The sequence below is a fragment of the Cryptotermes secundus genome, unplaced genomic scaffold (genome assembly GCF_002891405.2).
Source record: "Cryptotermes secundus unplaced genomic scaffold, Csec_1.0 scaffold186, whole genome shotgun sequence".
NCBI classification, from domain to species: Eukaryota; Metazoa; Arthropoda; class Insecta; order Blattodea; family Kalotermitidae; genus Cryptotermes; species Cryptotermes secundus.
Window position 1 is genome coordinate 102,314 of NW_019727393.1, and position 16,404 is coordinate 118,717.

At 44.6% G+C, this 16,404-nt stretch overlaps 1 protein-coding gene across 2 annotated transcripts in view; it reads left to right on the forward strand.

Annotated features, from left to right (window-relative positions):
* Positions 1 to 16,404, forward strand: part of LOC111864648 (DNA-directed RNA polymerases I, II, and III subunit RPABC3) — a 223,548-nt gene that overhangs the window by 70,515 nt on the left and 136,629 nt on the right. The window contains exons 1-2 of one of the 2 annotated variants that reach the window (XM_023852037.2): positions 6,928 to 7,168; positions 7,246 to 7,333. The exons of the other annotated variant lie outside the window; for it this stretch is intronic. Coding sequence (XP_023707805.1) covers positions 7,154 to 7,168; positions 7,246 to 7,333 — 103 coding nt within the window. The 5' untranslated portion in view covers positions 6,928 to 7,153. Of the gene's footprint in view, positions 1 to 6,927; positions 7,169 to 7,245; positions 7,334 to 16,404 lie in introns of those variants that run through there. 2 annotated transcript variants of the gene reach the window in all.

The window sequence follows — 16,404 nt, forward strand, 5'->3', positions numbered from 1 at the left end:
TGACGAGTGATTAGCACGTCGCACGGACGCTACCTAAACACAGGAAAACACAAACACAGAATAAACGCTCACACGCCTTGAGTGGGATGGTAACCTACGATCCCAGCGCTTTCCTTTAGCAGGGGGAAGGGAGGCCAGCCCTGAATATGCTGCTTAATCATACAGTGTGAAAGTAGTGTTAGGAGTAAGGGGCTGTTGTCAGGTTATATTTGAGCACAGAAGTACATGTTTTTGCGTGTGCTATTTTTTCGTTGAGCATTAATAGCGTTGGAAGGATTCCATAATGAGATGTCCGGAACCCCAGGAACTGAGTAATATGAAGCCGGAATAGGTTGCAAGCTTAAACTAATGTATTATTTTTATTGCTAGTGGGGTGGGACCAAGTCCCTTGTACTGCGGCCACTTCTGGCCTATTGTACCAGCCCCAGATGATAGGTGAGGGTGATTGTGGAGCAATTGCCGGAATGAAGATTGGCAGGGGAAACCGGAGTACTCTGAAAAAACCTGAGTAACCGCTTGAGCTATGGCGCGTCTCTAAACTAATGTAACAACAAATTTTCTTTTACCGCATACTGAGTATTTGGTACGATGGAGACCGTATAGAAAACACGGCGTCCAGCAGTTCATGTGTTGTTGCGTCTGTATTCGTTCCCACGGCAACGTGTTTACCTAGTAGTAGCTTAGCAACGTTAGGGGGAGGGCACACAGACAGCAAAATGATCTCATGAACATTCTTTTATTTTTTTATCCAAAATAAGGGATGTATGCTAATAAACGAGTGGTTGGTACCGTACCGCAGAATTAGTTGACTCAGATTGTAATGTAATGCTTAGGCCGTGCCATAGCTCAAGCGGTTAGTCGCTGGCTTTCCACCGCGGCGGCTCGTGTTCGATCCCCACTCTGGTCAAGGGGGATTTGTTGTGGACAAAGTGGCGCTGGGGAAGGTTTTCTCCAAGTACTTCGGTTTCCCCTGCCAATCTTCATTCCACCAATTGCTCCACAATCACCCTCACCTATCATCTGGGGCAGGTACAATAGACCAGAAGTGGCCGCAGTACAAGGGACTTAGTGCCACCCCACTAGCAATAAAAAATGTAATGTTTCTGACATGTTTTTGGGTTATGACCGGTTCCAGTCTTGACGACCGGGACACTGTCTGAAGGCGTTCGACTTTCCACAATTCCATGTATAATTCCGAGAGTTTCCTGAATTGGGCCGCAACCGCCTCCTTCCACATCCTTTCCAGTTCAATATTCACTCCCATAGTAGTCTCGACGGAGTTATGAAATGAACTTCAAACTGAAATGTATAATAGCTGTCTCTTTTCTCCTAAGAAACTAAACCTCACGAAGGTCAGGTGTGGGACTTCTCGGTCCGGCCAAACCGTGCGTGACTCTGGCACCTGAATGGGATGCAAAAAGAGACAAGTATCGGGTGCTTTCCGTTATAAACCGCACTGGTTGTCGGTGCAGGCCTTGCTCGAGGTCAGTTCTGCTGAATATTTACACTTCGCCGTTCAGTAATGTTCTAGCAAACTTTGCCATTTAAAGTTGTTGATTTACTTACGCTTTCCATAACTTACATACAGGTCGGTAGAGGCGATTGGCAGAGGTAACAAAGGTAGTTCTCCCCGTGCTTAACTAATGACCACGCCAAGAAGTCGTTTGAGGGAGTGGAAGTATAGCTCAGTTCCTGACCTGGGCACTAGATGGAGGTGAGTGGTCAGCTTCACCCCCACGCCGCTTTACCCTCGGGGAAACAGCCCCTGGTACCTACTGGGTAGGAGATTGAGTGAGCCCCAGAGCACCCCGAGCCCGAAGACGGTCGCGACACGAGCTGAGCTATCCCTGTTCCAGATAAAACTAAGTTCTTCCTGTGCTTAAGTAATTAAGCACTATGCCATGAAGACAGGATAGCTCAACGGGAATATCGACATGCTACTGGCTGGACGGTCAGGGTTCAAATCCCGGCAAGGGTAAGATTTTTCTCTTCACAGGGCCGAGACCCGCTCTGGGGCCCACCCAGCCTCCATCCAATGGATACCGGGGGGGGGGGCTCTTTCCCTGGAGTAAAGCGGCCGGAGCATCTGGTGCCGAGGTCCAGAATGTTGGAGCTATACCTCAGCTTCCCCTATGACGTCATGAAATAGTGCGTAATTAATTACGCATAGGGAACAACTTTATAGTACCTACGACACGTATAGAAAGGTGGGTAGGCCCCATTACCGGTTTGGGCGACGTGTAAAGAGAAGAATCTTTGAATCTAGCCAGGAATCGAATCCCGATTCCTCGGCCTCCCAGCTCATAATCAGTCGGCGCAGAGACTGAGACTGCCCAAAGTTCTTTAATTTCGCTCTCTGGGCTGCAGAACTGTGTTCATCTGTGGTTCCGCACGGACGTGGTTTTTTTCACCTCATTTTTTTGAATGCTTATTACCATATATTTCAGGGTTCTGAAGTAGCACAGGTGTCGCTCCCACCTCACAAGTTCGCGTCTCCATGTTATTGGTACTGATTGTGGAAAATCGAAAGAAATACGGCGATGAACTAGCCTGCAGAGGCAGTACATACGTGCAAAGTTTCGGGAATATCGATCAGATGTGAAAGAGGAAAACACAGCATAATTATGTCATGATTTGCTTCATTTTCTTATAACGGAAGCAGGCTAAAAGCGAAATAATACCCGTACTCTTACTTTCTCAATGCGATAACTCCGTGTGGTGATCATTCTATGCATTAAACGTAGGTTGCCTAGCGAAGAAGCGGCGGTGGATATAAACCTTTTTATACAAAGGAAGAGCAGATAGTCTCCTAATAGACCTGATAGAAGATTTAGAGGTTTTTTAGCTACTCTAGGAACAGCGACAAAGCTGCCTCGTGTAGGCCACTGGTTCCTCAGACAGTAACTCTGTCCCTTAATGAGGGAAGTGGTCTATAGTTGAATATACAGCACTAATTGATTGATTTGCAATCTGTTGTCAGGACTAACAACCTGCTATGTTCTTGTCTTCGCTTTCGTGTAGCTGCAGACCACATCGAGATAGACCGAACATGGAGATGATTCGGTCGATGAAAGCAACAGGTGAGGAGTATCACGGGCAGTGCAGTGTTCGTGCTCTTCCATACTCCGAGATTTGCGGCAGAAATGGCGTTATTTGGATCTGTGAACTGGAAACCCATGATTAAATTACATAGCGGGTCTCGGAAGCAAAGCTTGGTATATGCTTCATGCTTTTTTCCCCTTGGCTTATTCATCTACCCTGAAGATGAAGGCGACATGTTCCTCCGAAATGTCGGTCCATTTTCTGCGCAATAACTTGGCGCTCTATCCCGAAAGATACGAATCTCCATAAACATCACTGAGAACCTCGAATTATGTTGCCACCACTTCCCAAACTTACCATTTCTGCCGGTAAGCGGGAAGTTTAGTCCCTGTGAGGCCATACGATAACAGCAGGTGCATGAATGGCTTTAAAACGTCTCTATACCAACAGTAAGATATAAAATGTCCCCGGACAGTGGCGAAAAATTTCGCGAAATGCTTCGCCGGCTATAGCTAATTTTCCGACAGTAGCAATATAATATCGTGCTAACTTTGGATGAGGCACTATGCTGTAAGGCGGAAAGTCGCGGTTTCGATTCCCAGTGAGGGTACTGGATTTTTCAATTGACCTAATATTTCCAGCCGAAAAACATCCATTCAGCAGGTGTCGAGTAGCCGGTCACAATGGCCATGCACTCTGGGGCATGAACTGTCTTCGTCCACTCGAACACTTGGATTGTGAGTTCGAATCCAACTAAGGGATGAATGCCTTTGTACGTTTGTTCTGTGTGTAGCTAGCGGCCTTGCGACGAGCTGATCCCCCGTCCGAGGAGGCCGACCGACTGTGTATAGGATTAAGAAACTGAAAAAGCGGCCAAGGTACAACAAAAGGTCCGTAGAGAGATAACGAGTTGTTACAGACAGCGGAAACTGTGAAGTTAATAGACACATTTTTTTTTAACTTTCTTTGCGGGCGCGGCAAAAACCGCGGATGTCCATCCATATTCCAAAGGGGATAGATTGCAACCCCCTCAAAAAGAAATGGAGGAACTACTGTTCGAGCGATGAGACATGCAGGGCTAATATGAATGCAACGCTGGGAATCCCAAAGTGTCCCAAGACATCAGCTGCTGATTGTAATACTTATTGCCGTCTGGATAGATAAGGGGTTGTAGTATTTTTACTGCGTAATTTCCTACTGTCTTGAGTATTGATGGTTTCTCCCTTTCGTAATGCCATATCAGTACCTCAGTTATGCGTGCTATTTCCTCTGTTATGTCAGAGCTGTTTGTTATGAATAAGGTTATGTCATGTGACCCTAACCTAGAAACCGTCCGGCATAAACGATCTGATTTGTTTCCCTGCGTATAGGGTTTTGCAGTTCAAAACGAAGAGAATCGGTATAAAAACAAGGCTCGTGGTGGCGAATGGAAGAAATTGCCGTCATGTGGCTGTGCTGTGACAGATGCGTGTCTTAATATTGCAGTCCAGAACGAATTGTCGCAGTAAATATAGCAGTTATATTCAGAATGACAGGTAGGAAATGTTGACTTCATTTGTAGGGGTAATCTTGGAGTTGTAACACTCACGGTGGCCACGCGGTCTTCGCTCGCTCGAACACGCGGATCGTGAGTTCCAATCCCACTCAAGGCATGGATGTCTGTGTGCGTTTATTCTTTGTTTGTGTTGTTCTGTGTGCAGGTAGCCGCCTTGCGACGGGCTGATCCCCTATCCAAGGAGTCCTACAGACCGAGTATAGGATTATGAAACTGAAAAATCGGTCAAGGCGTATCAGAGGACTATAGAGCCATAGATACGTGTAGATAGGCTTGAAAGGTGCCACTTCTTCTTCTCGTGGAGTTCTGTTGCGCTAAATGTTACTTCTACGAAATGTTTCGGCCTTATAAGGCCATAAAACGTTCAAACTAATTTTAACGAAATTTGGAACTAGTTTTAAGCGAAATTTAGAACAGTGAACTAGAAAAGCAAGTGGGAACATAATATTAAATACAAGTGACATACACTCAACTAGTGAGGACATACATACGACGGGGGCACAAATATGGACGGCGCAAAAGGAAAATAACGCACAACGGAAAGAGAGTTTTATTCTCAAACGCATTGTAGTGTGGACAACGGTAATGCAGTAGCATGGAAATATATTGACTTAAGATCTAGTGCAGTGTGATGTTTTCCTGAAGATGGCCAAGTAATGCCGAAACGTGTAGCAGTTGATGTGATTTTAAAGTTATCTTAAATTAAAGAGAGATTGCGAACAGTTTTAAGTTGCATTAAAGACGGAGGTGAATGAGCGAGTGATACATCAGTGAAACAGAATGCTCAAATATAATATTACGTAATATTAAAATTGATGTTTGTGAGGTAAGGTGAAACAGCGTGGACCGGAAGCAGATCGTCATAGGGGCTCACTGTCGGCCTTCTCTGAAAATGTTAATGGACTTTGGTGATCGACAGATATGAACGGAGCAGATGTCTGTATTCAATAGTGACCCTGCGCCATGGAGCGAGTTGAGAAAAGGCGATCGTGATATATTTTAGAGCTCTGTGCCAGCTTTTAGGCACCACAGAGAATGTGAAACTGGAGTACTGTCCACTGCACTCCTCCAAATTTCTATCAGTACCCTACCATTCGATAAAACTAGGTCACTACCACTTCCTCTGAAGTCTGAATTAATTTGCAGTCTTTAATCTCCAGTACCGGAGCCTTCCGTCCATATCCATTGGGCCACTGCTGTGCGTGGCATCTGCTGCTGGGCGCTTTGTTATGTGGGTAGTGTGCCCTCGTTTCAGCTCCTGATCACAGGAAAACGGCGCAGTTAATCTTCGCGTGACTTGATGCGACACATGGTCTAGCTTAGTCCACCGCACAAGGTGGCTTGCGGCTGACCCAATATTTTAGGACTAGTTGAGCGAGTAATTGTCAATTTAATAATACAGTTATGCATTTGTAATAAACCCTTCACTTCCTGTTACTGTGTTTATTGAGCCAGCAAGATGAGGTGTGAACATAATGTATACTGAATTTACGTTGAAAAGCTGAGGAGGTGGATATCACTTGGGAAACCGAGGTGTGGGTTGGAGGCTTGTGCCAACTGGTGGAAGAGAAAACAGGTGTGAAGGTATGGAGTGGATTCGACTGGCTCATGATGTCTGATTTTGACGTGGTAATGAATTTTCGGTCTTCTGAAAAGCGAAGATGATATTGGCCTGTTAAGCAACCGCTTATGACTTTTCATCAGCACTCGTGGGTGTGTAACACCCCCTCCCCGAAGTCCATAATAAGTGAGGTGTTGAAACTTGTGAACAGTGAACACAAATTATGCAAGTAAAACGGAAGCGAAATGGATTCTGTATTCAGGTTAAGCAAAAAGTGGATTTGCAATTGTGAAGTTGTCCCTGCGCTTAACTAATGAAGCACTGCGCAATGAAGTCGTGTGGGGGAGTAGATATAGAGAGATCCATATTTTCTTCACCTCGGTACTGGTTGGAGGTGAGTGTTACCTTTTAAGTTGCGCTTATCGGTCGCTTGGGATGGGCGCTTCACAGTTTTGAACTCACTTCGCTCAGAACGAGCAAGCACGTACCCCCCCGCCCCCTCCTGAAACACCAGGCATCAGATCCTGTTGGAAGAATTATTCTCCGCATTCATTTTTCTGCCGCCTCCGTAAACCTGCAGGAGTTGTTTCCCCTCTACCCTCCCTCTTCATTACCATTAATGTATGGGATACTGAAAAAACAGAAACCAAAACGAAAAAGAAAGATGGCGTACTTGACCTTGTCATTTGCGAGAACGGCTCCCAGTTCGGCACGGCCCGGTCGGTTCCCCTACCGTAACTGCCTGCGCGGCCCGGCTCGGCTGCAGGTTTGATCGGTCCTGTTTTTCATCAACAGCGCAAATCGCTATGCAGTCAGTTACGTGCGCAAGTGAGATGTTATTGTTTCGTGAAAAAAAAAAAAATCCAATAACTTGAGGTTTAATTGTAACAGTGGTGTGAGTGATTCACTAATTGGGATGATGAGTTAATGTGGTGGATCTGAAAGGAGTGTGGGTGAAATAAATTTTCTCAAAGCGAAGTGGCAAGAATTTTGCAATGTCGTCATATTGCGTAAGTCGTTCGTTTGGGTTTTACCTGTTCAGGAAGATGAGAATTGGATAGATCTTGTGTATTCTGATAATTTTTAGATTAAATTACCGTACGTTGTTGGAGTGCTGTCGCGGTGGCAACTTGGGCGACGTGGCCAGCTATTGCAGTGTTGGAAGCCATTTTTGTGTAAGAAGAATTACGTGACATGTCATTTTTATGCTGTTTCTCATTTTCACTAAATATGTGCGATCATTTTATATAGTACGCCTGACTGTGTTAGAGAGTGCTTGCAAATATTTTTAAAGAAATGTCGTTCTTGAACATTTTGTAGACGTGTCAAATGCCTGGTGAAAGCTTTGAAATGATTTACCGGTATGTCGAATTTAAGTTAGAAAATAGTTTATGAAGTTGGTGGTGCTAGTGGTGTGGGATTAAGTCCCTTGTACTGCGACCACTTCTGGCCTATTATACCAGCCCCAGAAGATAGGTGAGGGTGATTGTGGAGCAATTGGTGGAATGAAGATTGGCAGGGGAAACCAAAGTACTCGGAGAAAACCTGCCCCAGCCCCACTTTGTCCACCACAAATCCCACTTGACCAAACTCGGGATCGAACCCGTGCCGCCGCGGTGATGATCAGTACTAAGTATACGCGTTAGAATTATTAACCCTGTCCCCCCCCCCCAAGTAAATTCTGTTATAGTACCAAGTGACGCAGTGGGCACGGGCTCTTATTTTAGCAATAAAAAACACTTCATGGAACGCTTCATTCTTGTTAATTTGGCCGGGTTAAGCTGACGAACCCTGTTTCAGGAAGTTGACGATTGAACAGTAATCACATTTAAGCAAACCCATGCCTTCGTAATTGTTCGTGATTACCGCTCTTGTTTAGTGTGACACGGATATGATCCCCATTTGCACAGAGGATATAAGGACTATGAAACCAATTTGTCTCATGTTGGTAGCACAGAGTATAAATTTCATCATTCAACACACACACATAAACCACTGCAAGAGATTAGACGTATCTCCCAGCTACGGAGATTGCTGCCGAATAATGAGCGAAATGTATGCTCACCATGGAGCTGGGTCCTTGGAAATCCCCCATTCACCCATCTCCTCAAGAGTTTCCCAACATTGTATGGATCCCGAAGGTTCATTACTGTGGGTCCTTATCGTGAGCAAGAAGAATCCAGCCCATACCACTCCATCTTATTTCTTTAAGATTCATTTTAATACTATCTTCTCACCTTCGTCTGGGTTTTTCTAGTAGTCTCTTTTCTTCCGGCTTTGCCACCGAAACCCTATATGTGTTGTTCTCCCCATGCGTGCTACATGCCATTCCCAGCTCATCCTTTGTGACTTGATCATTCTAATTATATTTGGCGAGTGCAAGTTTTGGAACTCCTTATGCTGCAATTTTCTCCAGCCTCCCATTATTTCATCCTCCTCCGGTATATGTGTGCGTGTGTGTGAGTGAGTGGGTGGGTGAGTGAGTGAGTGAGTGAGTGAGTGAGTGAGTGAGTGAGTAAGTAAGTAATATTTAATTGAATACTCGAAAGTTTCCATGAATAATAGTTACGTAACAACGAAAAATATTGCATCGGTACAAATAATTACATGTCTTGATTGTAGCCTCTCAATAAAGCGTTAGCCGGTCACGGTAGCCGAGCGGTCTAAGGCATGTACTGTCTTCGCTCGCTTGGAAACCGGGATCGTGGGTTCGAATCCCACCCAGGGCATGAATGTTTAGTTTGTGTATGTGTGCATTTCTCTGTGTTTGTGTACAGGTAGAGGCCTTGCGACGAGCTGATCACCCGCCCAAGGAGTCCTACCGAATGTGTAAGATCTAGAAAAACCGAAGTGAACGGAGAAGTTCATGGAGGTAGGCCTAGGCCCACTGGGGCTGTAGTGCCAAGGAAAGAAAATAAATAAAGCGTTAGTACAAGTGATGCCAGGTGCCTTCAAGTGCTGATACACGTTTGGCCTTGTGGAACAGAAATTTGAACTAATATTTTGAATTTCCAGCATGCGAAATACCGTTAGTTCTCGTCGTCTTATCCAGTTCTTGTATCTTTAAAATGTGTACTCGCCTAAATTTACGCTTGACGTATATGTACTTTGATTTTGCGAAAGTGACAAACCGAAGTATTCTCTTTGCAAGTTTCAGCCTTTTCTGTAAAAATATAAGGATAATTTGTTCCATTCCATTTGGAAGCCAGTTTAAATACACATGCGAATTCTCTAACAAATTGACACCCACCAGTCGTGTGTAGCAGGCTCATAGGTACGCTCTAGCTAGTGAAGCGAGAAATTGCGTAGATGTAACTGAACGCTTAAGAACAAAGTGCCCGTGATTGAAGGAATAAAAAGGACAATTAACATTCGATGGAACTGCACACAATTGTCAAAGCAAATCGCCTAGAAAAGTGGACGTCTTCGTACGTACGCAAGCGTTTTGAACATATACAGAAAGATTTTTAAAACTGAAATCTTCTATAATCATCATATTATACCGTATTTACGCATGTATAGGCCGCACATTTTTTGCCAAAAATTCAAGAGGAAAACTGGGGTGCGGCTTATATTCGAAATATTCGAAATCACACTTCATTTATAAAAAATTATATTCATAATTAGTAATACAGGGTCTTCTACTCCTGAAATAATATTCCAAGAAAATTATTTTTTCTATAATTTCTGTCTGAAAATTGTGCTGCGGCCTATACACGCACGCGGCCTATACATGCGTAAATACGGTATTTATATAAAATTGGTAGCCTACACAAGAAATGAAAGGCTACATAACTTTGCGCGGAAGTCAGTTATTTGAGTTACATGGATTTAAGTAGTCCCAGTATAATGTGTGCTTTAGCCGACCACGGTGGCCGCGCGGTGTAAGGCATGAACTGTGTTCGCTCCCTAGAATACTGGGATCGTGGGTTCGAATCCCACTCGAGGCATGGATGTCTATGTGCGTTTATTTGTGGCTGCTCCCTCGTCCAAGGAGTTCTGCCGACTGTGTATAGGATTAAGAAACTGAAAAAGCGGCCCAGGTCTAACAGAAGGACTGTAGAGCCATAGATAGGTAGACAGATAGTGTGCTTTATAACTCCATATTAAGAAATACAACAATGCAAGAAGTGAGGAAGCGAAACACAAATGTTATTACTCGATGGCTTTTCCCAGCATTTAAACTGTATTGTTAGCAATCATGTTATGAAATAATACGGCATCGCTGCACCTGATTTACAAAGGGACCTGGAAATTTGCCTGTCTGTCTGTCTATCTGTGGTTCTACAGCCCTTATGGACTTTCGCCGCTTTTTTCAGTTTCTTAATCTACACACAGTAGGACTCCTTGGACGGTGATCAGCCCATCGCACGGCCGGTACCTACACACAGAGTAACAAATAATAAACGCACACAGACATCCATGCCTCTAGTCGGATTCGAACCCACGTGCCCAGCGTTCGAGCGAGCGAAGACATTTCATGCGTTAAGACCGCGCGGCCACTGATCGGCATAAAGATCGCCAGCAAACGTAAATCCTCCGTAATCCCAAATTTTGTATACATTAAAAAGAAGAGGGGTGACATTTCCGTCCGACATGGGTGGGGGCACCGGGTTACTATTAAAGGCGCCACTGTCCCGGGCAAAACGGGACGAACGGGCGCTGTAACTAGGAATAAGGCAGCGCACTTAATGAGCAATTATCATTTGAACTGCCACTACATGGCCGAACCGGAATCCAGTTCTGACTTATGATTGTGATCACTCCAGGTGATTTTCAAGTTCGTACCTTAAAATATGTGTTCAAAACACGTCTTCGTTCAGCGCAGCGTTGCTCATACAAATATAAATAAGGGCGGCCCCACAAGCATACGGTCTGTATTTCTTCATTTACTGCACGAAATTTTATCTCCCAAACTACAGACCAGATGTAGAGTAAGTGTGGAATTTGGCATAAGGATGCACATTGGGACTTCGGCGAAATTGTACTTCTTATTGGGCTAGTGGGGCTCCTGAATTTTCTGAGGTAGCAAGTGATATTACGTGTTCACTAGTATGTAATCCGGGCGGTAGATATGTGTTTTGAGTAAAGATTTTACTGATTTCAGTTGGGTTTCGCAATAAACCTCTGAATAGCATTCAGATTAACAAGTTATTATTAAGCCCTCCTCCTTTTTTTCTCTCTCTTCTTTTTGGCGCTACAGCCCCAGTGGGCCTAGGCCTACCTCCATGAACTTCTCCGTTCACTTCGGTTTTTCTTGATCTTACACATTCAGTAGGACCCCTTGGGCGGGGTGATCAGCTCGTCGCAAGGCCTCTACCTGTACACAAACAGAAAAACGCATACACAGAAACTAAACATCCATGCCCTGAGTGGGATTCGAACCCACGATCCCGGTTTCCAAGCGAGCGAAGACAGTACATGCCCTAGACCGCTCGGCTACTGTGACCGGCAGTGTATAAGAATAATATATAAGAATTCAGTTCGTACCTCACAGGAAACAGATCCGAACCCTCGGTCCCGGCTTCCGAGCGAGCGAAGACAGTACATGCCTTAGACCGCTCGGCTACCGTGACCGGCATTAAGCCCTCTTAAGAGTTAAGTTTCTCTCTGTTTAATTAAGCACCATGCCACAAAGACGATTGTTTCGGTTTATTGAGTCGCGTTTGATTACATTACATAGATCTGTCCGTGTCAGTGACGTATGGGAGAGTGGAGGGGTAATGCGACGCATTTTTAATCTCGTCAGTATGAGGAAAGTTGTCAGCATCACGCCTCGGCCGCTTTAACCCCGGGGAGAGAACCCAGATGCCCATTTGGCAGGATGGTGGGTGAATCACAGAGCCGGTCCGGATAATGTGGACAGGAGAACAATCTCTTCCTGATGGTCATGTAACCATAGCCTAGTCACTATGCCGACCGAGCTATAACCTTCAGTATGATGGTGTTTGATAAGCGTACTGCATGCATTAATACTGTATTATATCACTCTGTGCACAAACTTTCTTACGGATTTCGCGTAAACCTTGCCATAATCTATGATCTTAAACACACTGCCACCGATCTCGTAACGGAGGGCGACGTGTTGTCTCATACGTGAACTGGATTTCATTCGTTGGATTAAGAAGCGAAATCTACATCCAAAGTGTTAGTTAATCTCTATTGAGTTTGGCTAGTTCCTCCCCCCGCCTTTCATTCAAAAATAAAATTTAAGAATGAAGCATAGCCGATTAATGTAGTCAATTTCTTTACCAGTGTATTGTAACGAGTATATTGTTATGACTATTATAGCGTGTATACCAGTTACTGGGTAGCGACCACAAAACAAACAACGAAACGACATTCGTTGCTAGGCAGCAGACTTTTATGAAACAAGTATACACAGCCGTTACTGGATAACGCCTTCGAAAACAAACACATCCCTACGGAAACGATTGGAACAAAAGTAGAAGATAAATGTTTTCTGTTGGTCCGTGCCGAGATATTATAAACAAGGGACACGTTTAGAAGTTAGTTGTAAGAGAGTTGTAAGGGAGTCTGTTAAGAGAAGACTTAGTCTAAGCAATTAGCAAAGAAGCAAGAGAATCTCGACTGTTAGAAACCGTTACCAGGGAACGAGTGGTGGAGACGGTAGTCATAAAAGACTTAGCTTGTGCTGTAGTGATTTGTAAATCGTGGAAATTAGCGATGGTGTGATAGTTAGTTGTAGTCATCATCTGTAAGTGGTCTGTAAATCCATCTCCAATCTAAACCCCCGTCTGTAGTCACCCCTACACGTGACAATATTTTGAACAACAGTAAGCAAAGCACGCTTGTTATGGATATACGAGGACACTTGAGTATTCATTAATTTACCGACCTTTCGACGGGGGGGTGCAGGTCATCCCGGCACAGCACCTCTTGGTTTCCCGCTGTTTTCAAGCAAATACCGAAATGGTTCACAGGTTCAACTTTTCTGTTGCCTGTCTCCCATGCAGCCCCCCCCCCTTTAAATTTAAAAACATCCAAATGAAAACCTCATACTGAAGAGCCCCCCATATATTTTTTTTTCCTTGGCACTGCAGCCCCAGTGGACCTAGGCCTACCTCCATGAGTTTCTTCGTTCACTTCGGCTTTTCTAGATTTTACCCATTCGGTAGGACTCCTTGGGCGGGTGATCAGCTGGTCGCAAGGCATCTACCTGTACACAAACAGAAAAACGCACACACACAAACTAAACAGCCATGCCCTGAGTGGGATTCCAACCCACGATCCCGGCTTCCAAGCGAGCGAAGACAGCACATGCCTTAGACCGCTCGGCTACCGTGACCGGCCGACCCCCATATTACCTTCCCAAATTATGAAAATCTCTTTGTCTCCAGTGGTTCAGAGAACTGCTAACATGCAGTAACGAATTCGTTTATGAACACCGCGCATGTCCTGGATGAGTTGAAGCTGACTTGCCAGGCTGTCGCCTGTCGTTTCTCTTATGCCGTGAACGGAAACTTCGTGCGTCTGTTCACTGGGTTGAGAATTAATAGACTATGAGGCATCACGTACACGGGCATGTTAGCAGTTTGAGATTATTACTACAACGCAGATGTACGTAGGCTGTGTGATTTATGTAAATAACAGAATAATTCATACAGGTTCTTTTTACGTACGCATGTCATCGTTGAAATACAAGGGTCTACGAGTGAGATTTCAACATGCGATTGCAGTGTTTTAAGACCCAGATTGTTCGGCCTCGTTGCCACGTTGGTCGTCATGTAATTGGAGTGATTCAGGTTCACATCGTTTGGTAAAGTAAAGCTATCCCTGTACCAGGCCGTGAGACGTTGAGGATCCCACATTATCTAGACAGTCGGCTCAAAGATGGCGGTAAGGTTGTCAGCCTTACGCGCCGGCCGCGCTTTACTCACCAGGAAAATTATTTAATTAATTCCTGGTACTCATTTCTGTTAGAGGCTGAGTCGACCCTAGGGCCATAGTGCGGCTGGAAGGATTAGGTCAATTGAAAAAACCCAATTACCTTATCGGGACTTGAACCCGCGACGTTCCAACTTGTAGCATAGTGCCTCAACCAGCTACGCTACCGAGTGCCCCCATATCCTTTTGTATTGATTGTTAAATTAGACGTAATAAAGTAAATCCTTAGAACGAGATTTATGTAGTGGGCCTAGTATACTATAAGGTTGAAATTCTCATCAGTGAGATCGATGAATATGGAAGTTTATCGCAGTGCGATTTGTGGTAGACCTTATATTCTGGAAAAGTTTGTTGCCTCTCGTTTGCTTCTTATTTAAAAACTGATAATTTGCAGGCTGTTTCACAGCGCTCAAATGTTTACAAGGGTACAGATCCTTTTCTGGGAATGTATGTAGGGTGTGTGTCAGTATTTTTAGTTCTGTTTTAAAGAGATATTGCCTAAAGGATTAATCCTTCAAAACCGAAGAATATTGTGGCACATAAACCAGTTGCTAGGCAACTACCGCGACACGCAACAATGGAAGTGCTGTTTATGGCGCTATTTTCTGTGTGGTTAGCTCAGAGGCTGTATCATGCTACCGAACGAGTTCAGTTCAGTTAGTGCAGTGCAGTCAGTGGAGCTGGTGAGTGGAGTGAGGTGGTTCGTAAGCAAGTAACTTAGAGGGATGCTGCAGTTCAGCCGTTGTGAGTTGTTGCTCTTAGAAGATGGTAACTGAGGCACGGGAACTGTTCGGGAACCCAGTGGAATGGGAACTTCGCCTTTCGAACCCGTTATCAAGTAACGGCTGCGACAACGTGACTGTTGACACTGTGACAGTAATATCTAAAGCGTAGTCGCGCTGTATCAAAGTGTGCCATAAATTGAGTCATGAATCCAAACCCCGACAATATTCACCCTTGCACGAACAATTTGATGACGTTGGTGTATTTGTGTGTAGTTTAATGGCAATAAATAATTAATTTCAAAGGATATGGCAGGAAGGAAAGAGTTGTGGATTAATTTAAGACATTCTCACGCCATTTGTCAGGAGGGATTGAGAGAACCACGAAAATCTTCGGCATATTCGATGAAACGGCCAAGATTCGAACGCGAGTTACTGCGAAGACAACGTGCTGGGTATTGTAGTATAAAAAAAGGCAAGGTTTTTACCGTACTTCACGGCATGAAGGCATGATGTCCAAATGGAGGGAGGCTGCGGCCTCTTTATCCGTAGGAAAGAGCCCCATGTCCATCGGATAGGAGGCTCTAAGACCCCAGAGTCGTTTGCACGCTGTGGCAAAATAGGCCTTCTTGCCCATCTCGTAACCAGCCACATTACTCACTGAGCTAGTTGTGCGTGGTGAGTGTGATGTTAATGTGTCGTACGACAGAATAATCATTAAGTGCTTTTGTTGTCCTGCGCATGCGCCTAATGGCCCGTCCTTACGTGACAAGATAGATGGAATGTTTCAGGGATGGAAGGTTTCCGGACACGTGGTCGCACCTGGTAGATTATATGCTGGCCCCAGTACTTGTTAACTTCTGTTTATGTAACAGCCTGAATGTAGCGCACCCTCTCGTTAAATGAACACCAAAATCCATGATTTATTTAAACCGTCTTGCAGTGCATACACTCATCTATCTCCTTCTCCCACTCGCACTACATGTTTCGGCATAAAAATGCCATCTTCAGGTGCTTACTCAATCCACGCCAAACTAGTTCATTGCATGCCTTGTCCTCACATTAAAATAACTAGAATATATATCTATCATATACATTGACAAATGTTAAACGTTAAAAATATTAAAATTGTTCCGGATTCCTCATCTCTACGTCGCATCTCACTACGCCAGTCACGCCCATCTTCCTCTGTTGGAGCACTCCTTCACTATCGTGTGTGTGTTGTGCTTTTGTTGTGTCTTGCTCCTGTGACTGCGTGTGTTATACTGTTCACCAACACCAAAATGATTGTAAATTCCTATATTTTCGAATTTTCGAGACGGTTTGTATACGTGTCTTGCAGTTGCTTGTCGGCATCATAACCAAAGCCGTTTGGCCTCCAACAGTGGCAAGGCACTCTGATCTGCATGTAGTCATTGCTTCTGAAAACTGTAGTTGTCTGTTTTCCGATATTTGTGTTGTGTTGTTTCTTTAGTGTGTAATTACAGTGTTCCCATTATGTCAGCAAACAGGATAGTTGTCAGATTTGAGGTTTTCACGGCGGTGTCTATGAAGAAAGCAGTCTTCTGGGATGTGGCTCGTGTAGATGTGGTGGTAAACCGCGTTTTGGGGGGAGG